Below are 12,521 nucleotides of genomic sequence, written 5' to 3' on the forward strand. Positions count from 1 at the left end.
GCACAAACTGTAGCCAGCATGTGGTATGCTAGCTAAAGCTGAGAGGTATCTGTGTAAGGCAGACAGGACAGTGTCTGCTTAGGGCTTTTTGGAGCTAATCAACAGGTCAGCTGGTAACATCCCTCTGTTCCTTCCTTGGAAAAAGTTGTTTAAGAAGAGCTTGAACTAATGAGAGAGGCTTTTGTTTTCTTGATGGGGCGCTAAATGCTCTGTTAACAACTCCCTGCTGAGCTGGTCAGGAATGGGGGGGGGAGAGGGGGGCAACCCCTCCCTAATCAGAGCAACTTGCCTGGGACTGGCCACACCCCCTCTCAGCTCAGGACTGTGGAAAGAAAGGGAGGGCTGCTCTTGCACCCACCGGCTTCTAGCCTGAGCCACTGCAGGCATGTGCCTGCATTTCTTCAGTATGGAAGGAATGTCTGCATGGTTGCAAACTGGTTCAGCCTAGCCAGATTAAACTAACCTGCAAAGATTGAATCAATCCAGGCTCAGGCTTTTTAATGTCTGTCGGTAGCCTATGCGGCTCACAGTTATACCATTCCAGGGCAGGATCATCTCTGATCTGCATTACCCCATTCCTGTTCTGTTAAGGTGTGGCAGGCCTCCAGTGGCAAGTCACCACTGTGCGGGTGGGGATAGTCAAAAAAGGTTTCTAGATTTAAGAGTATGACTGCTTCAAACTCTGAGCTAGCACTACCAGCAATCAACATTTTTGTGACTTGCAGCATACAGTGAAACACGGCCGTTTTACCAGCTGCTGGGTGTCCCAAGTTTTGGAACGTCAGGTCACTTATGCAGATGCTCAAGTAATAATCAGTAAATTCTGAGCCCATACTCTTTAAATAGGATGCCCCCATTAATTCTCTAAGCACTAGTCTTTACAGTGAACTTTAAAAACCAGTCACATCTTCGTATTAAAATGAACTGTTTTGTCCACCATTGAACAGCCAAAACACACCACTCTCTCAGTGTTAGGGTCTGTACTTTGAGCAGTCACCTTCCACTCATGAAATGGAGCTACCCATTAGATCTTTAGGGTGCTCTGAAGTGAAACATGCTTTTACAAATGCTCAATGCAGTTAGACATGAAATCAAGCGGTTAAAATGAAATATTTAGTGATGAAATATTATATAGAGTTCCCATGTGCTACTGAATATCAAATGCCTGTGTATCAAATATTTTACTAAAACAGTTTATTAGTTAATTATGGAGTACAGAAACTAGCATGGCACCAAGATGATCCATCTCTACTGAGCAATTTTAGCTACCAGAGAGTTCAGAGCTTGAATAATATAATCCCCCCTTCCACCAACAACCCCCCCCCCCCACACACACACTCAAATACGCAGGCATTGTTTATTGTGATTATAGGTGTCCTGATCATTTTACATACTGCACGCCATGCACGTTACCACTATCAGAGAGGCAGGTCTTCACAGATTATTTTTTCACCCATGGAAGTGTAAATATCCGATGAAGACCCAGAATAAAGAACAATTTAAAAACTGCCTGTTATTGGATGAGTGTAACACAGGCAATTTACTGGAAAATTATAATCCCTTCTCTATTGTGATTTAGCCTTTATATTCATTTGTTTAGAATTTTGTTGTGCTTATTTTTCTGTCTATGAGATAATGTTATTTCAGGACCAGCGTCAACATTATCTCAAGAAAAAGAAGTGTATGTTGTAAAGCTATACTCTGCAAACTCTGCAACCTGTTTGCCCTCTTTTCCTGTTCCATGCTAAGCATTCAATAATCATTTGAGCCAAATCATATGGAAAACAATGATAATCTTTCTACTGATTTCAGCAAGATTATCAAGCATTAAAAATAGGTGTGTAAAAAAAAAAAGAAGAGCAGAGGAAACTCTTGCCTTTCCTTACAATCGTTATTAAATCAATTTTAAATCATTGTTATTTAATGAACAAAGTTTGGTCTGAATTAGGTCATTATATTACCATAGTACCTATCAAACAAGAATCTCAGAATTGCATCTTACTAACATTAATACAGTCTAACAATAAGAGTATCTTCATCTTACGAAGAGAGTAAAAAGGCATGGAGCAAGGGAGAGGTCAAAGCAAACTGCTTAAGGCTATAGCTCAAGCCTATATTAAAGAAACAGAAGCCAGTAGTTTTGACTCCCACTCCCTTTCTGCACACACTGGCTCATCTATCTTCCCTTAAGTTAATATCTTAAGGCAAGTACAGCTTCCCAGCTTCTTATTTATAAGGCAGTATTTTCTAAATAAACAAACTGTCTAACTAACGGTGCATTAAACACCTGGTTTGCATTTGGAGCCAATTACCAATGAATGACATGCTTTATCCCCCCCCTTCAGATGCACCTAAAGAGGATACAGTTGCAATCTTAAAAATACTTATTTGTTGCCTAAAGCTCAGCATTGATATATTGCATAGGTGTGCATACTGTGGGAACTGCTTCTATCTGCTAGATCAGATGCAAGGGACAGGGAACTGAGCCTTATGTTTACAGCTCCTTTGCAATAGCAGCACAGTAAATCACTGCTATAGGAGAGGAGCACCACTTGCTGGATTTACATAAGCCCATCAAACTATTAGCTGGAGATTTAACAGTAGAGGAGGCAGTACTTTCTAGCTAAAGCAATGTTATTGATTACTTTACTTGCCCCGACAGTCCATCACTTTGAATGGTTTATAATTGTATAAACATCTGTATCAATTATTAGCTTATTTGGCTTTGACAACATCATGTAAACCAGAGTTCCTGCTTTTAAATTCATAACCAGCAATGATAGACAATACCATAAAAACTTACATCCTGGACTAGTGTGAAGATTCTGCATGATATTAAAACTAGGTATTGCAAATGGAAGGTTCTGGCATTGATTTAGGGCCTGGCCTTAAATCACAAATCAGCAGGAAGGTAGAATACTCCAACTTCCACAGAAAACTCTTGGCATCTCACAGGCTTTAGCTCAGAGGAGTTACCATGCTGCTTTAACTATATAGCCACTCAATGACATGATTTTAGGATCTGAAAATTTAGGATAGTCCATCTTCCTTGTTACTGATTCTGTTTTAATGGAATACAAATTACATTTCCAGAAGAAAGTGAGACATCTAACCTGCAGAAAAACCCTGGGTTCCCTCCACTTGTTTCCTGAATAAAACTGAGCTGAGTGGTTTGGAGCTTGGTTCTTCAATGCACACACTAAATAAAATCAACATTCAGAAGTTTTCCCAACTAATTTCAGAGGTTAACTCATCTTTTAAAAATTACTGCCAAATATAAAGTGACCTATGGACTATATTATCTTTTGGAGAGACAAGAAAAGAAGTGAACCAGAAATCCATCCTCAGATATATTTAGGTACTTCCCACTGAAATCAATGTATACATATCTTTGAAAGCAGGCTTGGGCTATGAATGTAACACAAGACTTTTGAATAGAGAATAAAATGTGATAAATCAGCAGCAGCATCTTCACTTAGAATAATTTATACAAAACACCTGCATGATCAGATTCACCCACCCATTGAAAATGGGTAATTACGTAGAAAGCTTATTAACTGAAACTGTGATGATCTGAGTCTAGGCTCTAATCCAGAAAAAAGGAAAAAGAAAACCAAAACTAACCCTCAGTTCTGGAATGGTAGGCACTAGTCTCCACAAGGCTTAACAGATTAACTTGGCAATAAAATGTCAAGTATGTGCTTTGAAGAAAGAAGGCATCTTTGTCGCAGCCAGTCTTGGCTTTCCATTTCACTCACCTTCCTAGCCCGCTCATCATGTTTTTATGCCTTTTTCAAAATCACAGACTGCAGGGATTGCAGATGTGCTCATGTAGGGAGTCTGGGATGAGACTCAGCTAGCTCAGGGACATCCTTTAAACACAGGGCTGTGCAACATACAGCCTGTGGCCTCCTGCAGTTGCCTCTCCCATGGCCATGTGACAGAGGAAGCCCTGTAGAGGGGAGGCATGCTGCTGCTGGTGCTATCTACAAAGCACAGAGCCAGGAGCAGTGTGCCATGATTGCAGCCAGGGAGAGTTGGGAGTCTGGTGCAGACTAGGGACCATGGAGGATCCTGAGTGTACTGCCTTGCAGCATGTGGCCATGCCAAAGTTGGAGAGCCCTACTTTAAGAGATCCAGGGGAAGTTACAAACTGAATGTCAGACATTGCTTTGCATTTCCTAGCATTCGTTTTCCCACCGTACGTGGGACCAAATCAAAACCACATTTCCTCATAGTTTCATATTTCACCATTTTGCCTTTTTATTAGGCTGTTAGTCTAGTGATATAATTTATAAAGTTACTTTCTTTGAATTGCTTGATTGAGATCAAAGCTATTGATAGTACAGAAATAACTACAAGGCTCTGTAAGTACTTAGTTCCTGACATAAAGCTTCATTTCATAATACTGTCGTGGCCTATAACAGGCCAAATGTGTCCCTGATATAACCTCATCAAGCACAGTGTGGTAACATCATAGATGCATTTGCCAGAAATACTGTTAAATTTTAATTATAACACTAACTAGCACCTGGTGTCAGCTACTATAGAGATAGCCTTGTCCTCTATGTTCATAACCCAGCACAACAATTAAGTATCAGTGGAATGAGAAACTATTGACAAACGGTGAAGGTCCATGGATGTGAGAGAGAGAACGTTCACAGCAGCTTCAAGCAAACCACATAGCCCAGAACGACCACAAACTTCACTTGGTCTGCAATACTCCTTCTATTAGCTTTCCCTCAAGAAAGTCTTCACAGAAACACAGCATGCCCAATTAAACCTTCCCTTTTAACTAATCAAGTTAACCTACCTGTGCTAAGGGACAGGGTAAAAAGGTGCATCTATATCAGTAGTTCTCAATCTTTCTAGACTCAAGGTACCCCTTTTTAGATGCAAGGCACCTGTTGGAAAATGTTACTTTAGTTTTCCCTCATTTTTTGACTAAGAAAGAATAATAAAGCAATTTTTCTGTTGCCGAGAACCCAGAAAGAACACAAAGGTCAGAATGTTTTTATCACTATGAATTCCTATTTGAACTCTCTGGGTTTGTTTTGTGAATCATCACGGCAGAAAAACACAGTGCTAACATTACGTGCCAATCTGCCACACCTCTGAAATGATCTCAAGGCACTCTGGTCAAGAATCACTAGTCTATGTAAAATATAGGAGTGTTTTTTAAATTTCCTTTTACCTTTTCAGAGGCACCTGGATACAGCAGTGAGGAAAAAAAAGTATAAATGACAATTCCTCTTTTTTCTAGACTCTTACTACTGTGATACATTATGAGGCAATGTAATTGTCAAGTTTAATTAATGTGAGCAATGGAAAAATATAAAGGAGAAGAAAAGGGATTAATAATCAAATACAATCACAATTACTTTACATCATCATGAAACCATGTTTCTTCAGGCCTTAATATTTGAGCCAATTCAAATAGTAACAAGCTTAATAAGGAAGCTCAAATGGTAAGTATAACAGGAGTTATTTCCAAGGGAGGAAATCTCTCTCATAGAAGGCTCATGCATCTAACATTCAAAAGGTATAGCTGGAAGTTGAAGTTAGATAAATTCAGTGTAATTCCTTATTTCTGGTCTAACTATAAAACAATTTAAACAAGAGAAAAAATGATGGACTTCTTGACAAAATCATTAGGTAAAACTAATTTGTTATGCAGGAGGCCACTAGATGATCACCGACCTTTAAATTGATCGGTTTCTAGAATGTGGCATGCAAATTGCTGTTCACAAAAAAAAGTTCTCAAATGAAGAGATAGCTACAGAATGCCCCCAAACCAGGGAAATGTAGATATTGGTGAGTATTATAAAGTTCTCTTAGTTATATTCCATGTTGGGCTCCCAAAACATTTTCCCAAAGCTCAAGTTTCCCATTCCGAGGGATGTCCTGGATACATTCCCCAATCAGCATTAAAATAATCACAAATCAGTACAGACACCTGGAGAAAGTATATTTCTTCCTGCTTCCAACATTATTTATAAAAACATTTAGTTTAAAATCTTTTCATCACAGAACCTTACAAAATCATTAAGTTTTGGGGAGCAGGAAGTAAGGACACACAAGATTCAGTCCCATCTCAGGTGGGGGATATGCTCAAGAATATACCCCAGGTTTTCTATATTAAATTATTGTCTTCATAGTAAAAGCCACATGCACTGTCTTTAAACATCCTTGAAATAAAGTACCAAAAACACGATACTGAACAAAGCTGCATTTTTGGTATTGCGCTAAGTCTAATTACAATCACTGACTACCTGCATACAGGATATATGTTACAAAACATGCACTAAGCATCCCACTTGCAACTGTCTTTCTGAATCGGTCCCTTTATAATACTTCCACTCTTTCCAGTAGATGCCTTTTTGTTAGATCTTAAGTAAAAGATTCATCTTTATTATGCAGTTGGTTTTTGCTGGTGTCTTAAAGTGGTCCTACACTGTGCATTAACTATAATCAGACTGTAATTTATCTCTACATTTGTAAGCATAAGTTCCTGTTAAATCAGTTCTGTATATAATTTTTGCTAGATATGCTAACTATGGAAATTACAGGCAACAAACACCTTAAAATTAACTATTTAGGATGAAATATCAATACAGCTACAACAAGATTAACAGATCAACAGCGATACTGCCATAGGACATACACAACAGATGCACCAGAACACAGTACCTGATCAGTAACGGGAATGGACTCCCATCTCCGCTTCAGTAAGTACAAAGATTTCCGGCTCATGATTTTGAGTTTGCTTTAGAGGTTTTCCCTCTAAATAATGTGAAAACAATGGCAAAAATCTTATTTCTGATTTTTTTGTTCCATTGCTGTAAACTGCAGAGCTCCCAGAGACACAGAAGTTTTGCAAGCTGTAAGGTTGATACTGGTTTTGCCCATGCTCCTTTCCATTTTTTAAGCGTTTGTCTCCTTATAGTTTCATGACAAACAGAATAGGGAGAGATATCAAGAAAGCCTAACATTCACTGACAAATTACCTCACAGAAGCATGAAGTAGGTAGACAACACCAGACGCACTCAATCTGAAAATAGCTGTTGCTTAGGAACTGGAAGGGTAAAACGCAGCACCTCAGCTATATATAATTGAAAGCTTTTATATTTAAAGAGAATTAATATCACTGGACTTGTGTGTTTTGCTCTCTGTTATCATTTCATAATGATAAAGGAAGGACCATAGAGTCCTATGGTTACACCTGTGTGTTCAGCAAGCCAAACATGGCTCAATGACAGCATCAAAATTATTTTAACAAGTAATTCCCATCCATGCAATGCCTTAAATAAATGATGCATGTAAAGTGTTCTGTGATTCTCCAGTGAAAAATAATTTACAAGTACCAAATAGTATGTTAGATTTGCTCAGCAGGTAATAATTAATATAATCTGCATACTTGGAATGCAAAGGGAGATAATGATAAAATGAATTCCATTAGGTCACAGTTTCCCATATTTTATATATAATATGAGACAATACACACACACACACAGTCTTGTTGTGCTTCATTCGTATTATATATATGAATGAGACAGTATGGTTTAATGGGCATCTATCTCAATATACGCAGGTAGAGATATACCAGTGATCTTCATGATTGCAGTGGGAGGAAAAAATAGGAAGTATAACTTGGAATTATAATTTTGGATTTCTTAGTTTTGTACTGGGATAAGAACTCTAATTCTGTATTAATGTATTTGTATTTAATATTCGGAAAAAAACCTTCCCATTCACATTAAACACTATCTGATTCTGATCAGATTTAATAACGCATTTCTTATACGGGTTTTTAACTTTAGGTGTTCCCTTGATACCTGAAATTGACCATTCATCTGTTTTTCATAAGGCAACCTAAAATTCCTTCTAACTAGACAAGCTTCATATGCTCTAGTGCAGTGGTATCCAAACTTTTTGATTGCGCATCCCTATCAGTAAAAAATTTTTGAGCACGCACCCTAAATATATGTATATTTATATAAATATACATCTAAATAGAAGTTCTAATATTTTCTTCCCACATCCCAATGGATCGTCTTGCGCACATCCCACTTTGGAGACCACTGCTCTAGTGACAGAAGTTCCAATATCACTAATGAAGGCTGGGAAAGACTAGGGCCTGCCTAGTCTAATTCAAAGAGGGGTAAGCCTTACAAATTAATGAATAAATATTTTTTTTAAAAGGTAGAAAGCAACATGACATTGGCAAGAAGTACAGTAGCAGGTTTAGTAATCTAAAATCTTATGTCTTTTACTTGGCATGTTTACTTTCCATTCGACTATGGTGGCACACAAGGAAATTAACTTCATTCACAATCAGGAATCCCCACAAGTGTAAACGTATTTTATGAGCATCCAGCTCTGGCTAGCTAGGCCTTACCCTTTGCTTCATTCCCATAATGTAAAGCAGAAAAAGAACATATTTTACAAGCAAGTCATTGCAAAGTACAAACCAGTATGGCTTATGCCCCATATCAAACACAAATCAGGGGAAACATGTCCAGTACTTGAAAAAGAATAGATTCTAGTAGAGTAAGAGAGCTTGTGGTTTTATTTTAAAGCAAGCAGGTTTTTCCAATTCTTTCTCCATTAAGGCACCTGGATAATGTTCCCTAAAAAAAGGCAAATCTGAAATCCAGTGCAGTGATTTTTCTTTTTTTAATCCCAGAGAATTAATAGTCTTTTGGAGACCTTTTAATTGCACCTGTTTTATGACTGCTCTTTTTTGAAGGAACCTCTCCACTACACTGAACTACCATATATACCTGAATGTGATGATTTGCATTTTAAGATTCACCCCCAATAATCAGATTTTATACATGGAAAATTTATAAATGTATATAATTCTATAAATGTATAGAAGGGTCATCTTAACTTCTTCCACCCACCACTGCAGTAGGGAAAGCAAAGGCGGAGGGGGCAAGTCATGGGACAGGCTAGGGATCTGAACCCCATCCCTTCCCTTTGTCCCACCCCCACCACTTGCATCCCCCTGCCACCTGCACTCCCCAACAGTGCCTGCACCCTGGTGACACTTGCTCCCCTCTTTGCCCTTCTCCCCTCCCCTGCTTAGGACATGGAGTACATGGTGGCCCCAGCCACAACTGAGGCTAAACAGTGGGGGGAGGAGGGGAGGTCAGAGGAAGGTGGATGAGGGGAGCAGCAGCTGTGACAGACTCCAACCCTAGATCGGGGCTGTGGCTAGGGCTGGATCCACAGCAGCTGCCTGCCCCCCTGCCTTGTACATGAATTCAAGAGAAGGAGCTTTTTCTCGCTGTGAATCCAATCCTTTGTGTTGCATTCGAGTAAAAATGGTATATGGTGTCCAGTTAGGGGTCCAGTCATTCCAATTACATTAATCATTACAAAGAGATTCCTCTATCTTAGAAAATCAGTAATGGACATGTTTCCTTTTATTAAGCCATTGTGAGAAGCCAAAACAGAATTAAATACATAATCTATTTCAAAATGCTATGGTATTCTGCACCAACAGATACAATCACTCCATCATCAATTTAAGCTTTGAAACACCACAGAACTTATCTTTCCTTTTTTTAATAGAAGCCTATCAAACACATTTTAATGTGAGGAAGAAAAAAATATTTAAATACAACAGAGTGGCAGAAACTTTTAACTTCTCAGGGCTTCTTGTTCATAAATATCTTGTTACTTCATTCCATATGCAGTCTGAACACCTTGACCAAAAATGCTTACCAATAATTTACCTTCTCCCCACCCTCCCACCACACACACAGACCATTCACTCAGAGTACATAATATAAACTTTTCCACCCTATTTCCACAAACATACATATTTGTAGATACTGACTTAATGTCCAGGTGACCTCTCCATTTAGTAATAAGCCAGGACATGTCAACCTCCTCCTCAGGAGGAAGCAACACAGCATAGTTGGCTGACATAGTAAATGCCCTCCCAACTCCCTCATCCCCTTGAGAAAAATCATGGCTGTACTGAAAGGAACAGCAACACTTGCATCTACTTCTGCAAGAAGTATTTCACCCTTTCTCTATACTGTAGGAGCACTTTTTAAAATAAGACTCCCATAGGACAGATAAGATAGAATCACCACCTATTTTCTCCAGAAAGACATCTGTCCTCTGTCACACCTTTTTACTTGAAATCTGTTTAGTTTCTGATGTAATGCCAGCAGTAGAATTTAATTTGCACCCAACCCACAGACATACATTAAAAACAATCACTGAATGCTGCTGACAGAGGCAGTGGCCTTTTCTAGATCTATTCAGATTGTGTTTGAACAAGAATGATATTAATCAAAAGTTGTCACTGTCCTTTACTCTTTGCCCCATCCTGAAAACATGCATGTGACTGAATTTATTCAAGTAAAGTCTCCTGGGCATCCACAGGATGAATTACTTGAATAAAGTTACTCACATGCATGTTTACAGAATCAATTCACTAGTTTTCCCTAAACTTATTAAATTTAATGTTTCTAGTTTTCTTAAATTCTGCCATTCCCAGGACAAGATAAAAAGAAAAGGCTGTAACATATGCTGTGAAAATCAGCACCCGCACTAAGCTTACACAAGAGCAAAAAGGGAAAATGTCAGCAGTAACCAACCTGTGATCCTCTGGGTCCTCGTTTATGATCCCATTCTGAATGTCCCATGAGCTAAAAAAAAGAAAGCATAGGTTAGAGCAAATGATGCCTTATGCTGATTTGCTACAAGGGAGTTGCATTTTTGTGGTAATTTACAGTTTTTCTTTTAAATTACATAAGTTTATTATTTTCCTATTTAGTGAATACACTTTCTAGCTATTACTTTTTAAAAAACACAACTTTCAATTTACTTACTTGAATTCCACATTTCAACAATCGTTAGGACTATATCACACCTACCCCCACACAGGCAAAACAGATTGTGCTGATGCAGGTAAAATTCCCATTGACATAAATTAAGATTTGGCCAGATGTTCAAAAAAGAACTGGCAAGAAACATGCTGATAAATCAATAAATAACCAGATTATCAAGAGCCAAGTTTTGGCAAAATGCCAATGCAGATTTTATACACATCAGAGAAACTAGCAACTCCGGCAAGTCTCTGACAACTAATAAAGTATTTGGATTTACAATACTAAAATACACTATAATACAAAAGCAGAAGTATCCTCCCTGGGAGAGAATGGGTTTAGGTCACTCCACTATTTTAGAGGAAAAGTATTTGTGAATTAGATGAGGTGAGTTCAGTGAAGCCCACTATTTCTGATTTAAATTTCTAACTGAAATTAAGATTTGTGATGCTGTACAACTGTTTATGTAACAGAGTTAAAGCTCCATTTATTTTCTGTGGTCCAAATGCAACTTGTATGACGTATGTCAAGTAAGTGTCACATTATCGTGGGTACAATCACCAGATGGAGGATTGAACAGACTTTGCCATCTGTCCATGCAGCCTCAGTAGAATTAAGCTTCCTGCATTTTCTCTGTTTTACCTTAAAAATTATACTTACATATGAACACACTAAAAACACATGGAACCCACATTTGTAGGGTTACTTTATAGATTATAGAATTATAAAATTCAGGATGTCTTGGGAATTCATTACTATTTTGGACCAATTATGAATATGGTAATTGACCTGTAAATTGTTAATTTAACAATAGGAAGAATAAAGGCATGTTTCATGTCCAAGCTAACCTTGTGTACTCCAAAAATCAAGAAAACAAGAGCAATTGTCTGTTACTCATACCAGCATAAATGCATTCAAATATATGAATATGCATGTGAAATAGAGCAGGATAAATATAGAGTGAACACTTTAGTTAATTGCAACAATCCCAAATCCTTTCATTTAGTCTTCAGTTCTCACAGTTTTTCCCTTTTTCCAAGTCCCTCCCCAAAACACAGTGCCACAACCAGAATTCCTATACCTAATCCAGTAGTAGCTAAGCACGGTTTTACCCTCTTATTCCTTTGTGCACACTGGATACTACAACCACAGGACAAAATGCCGTAACTCATTTTTTTTTAGGAAGCATAAGGAGGCATGCACAGAAATTCTTACACACTTCATCAGCTATTCCTACTCCTTTTCTTCAAGGGGAACCTTCATATTTATGCTTCAATCTATAAACAATAGGGGTGTGTGAAACAGTCCATATTCAATTTGGATTTGGCCTGAATCAGAGACAGTGATTTGATTAGTTTATTCAGATCACTGTCCCGATTTGATTTGGCTGAATCCAAAGATTTGATCCTGATTTGGAGAATCAGCGATTCAGCCATAGACACAGCTTTAAATGTTTTTTTCTATATACCTCAAGGTACCAGGTATGGCTTGTGAATGCTGCGATGGTGGGGCAGATAGGGTGTCCCATAAACCCTATCTGGAGGGAGAGGAGGATCCACGCGGTGAACCAAAGATAACACGCTGGTGTTATCGGGAAGGCTTTGGCTTCCATGACCACAGCCCGCTCTTTGGAGACAGAGGCAGCGAGCTGCTGGGAAGAGATGGCCTCC

At 38.4% G+C, this 12,521-nt stretch overlaps 1 protein-coding gene across 1 annotated transcript in view; it reads right to left on the bottom strand.

The window, feature by feature from the left end:
* PDE3A (phosphodiesterase 3A) overlaps positions 1–12,521 on the bottom strand; it is a gene marked incomplete at its 5' end in the record, with an annotated part of 372,180 nt that overhangs the window by 118,497 nt on the left and 241,162 nt on the right. Inside the window, one exon of the mRNA XM_019543875.1 lies at positions 10,621–10,671. Coding sequence (XP_019399420.1) covers positions 10,621–10,671 — 51 coding nt within the window. The remainder of the gene's footprint in view (positions 1–10,620; positions 10,672–12,521) is intronic.

The sequence above is a fragment of the Crocodylus porosus genome, unplaced genomic scaffold, assembly GCF_001723895.1.
Source record: "Crocodylus porosus isolate Cpor-Errol unplaced genomic scaffold, CroPor_comp1, whole genome shotgun sequence".
NCBI lineage: Eukaryota > Metazoa > Chordata > Crocodylia > Crocodylidae > Crocodylus > Crocodylus porosus.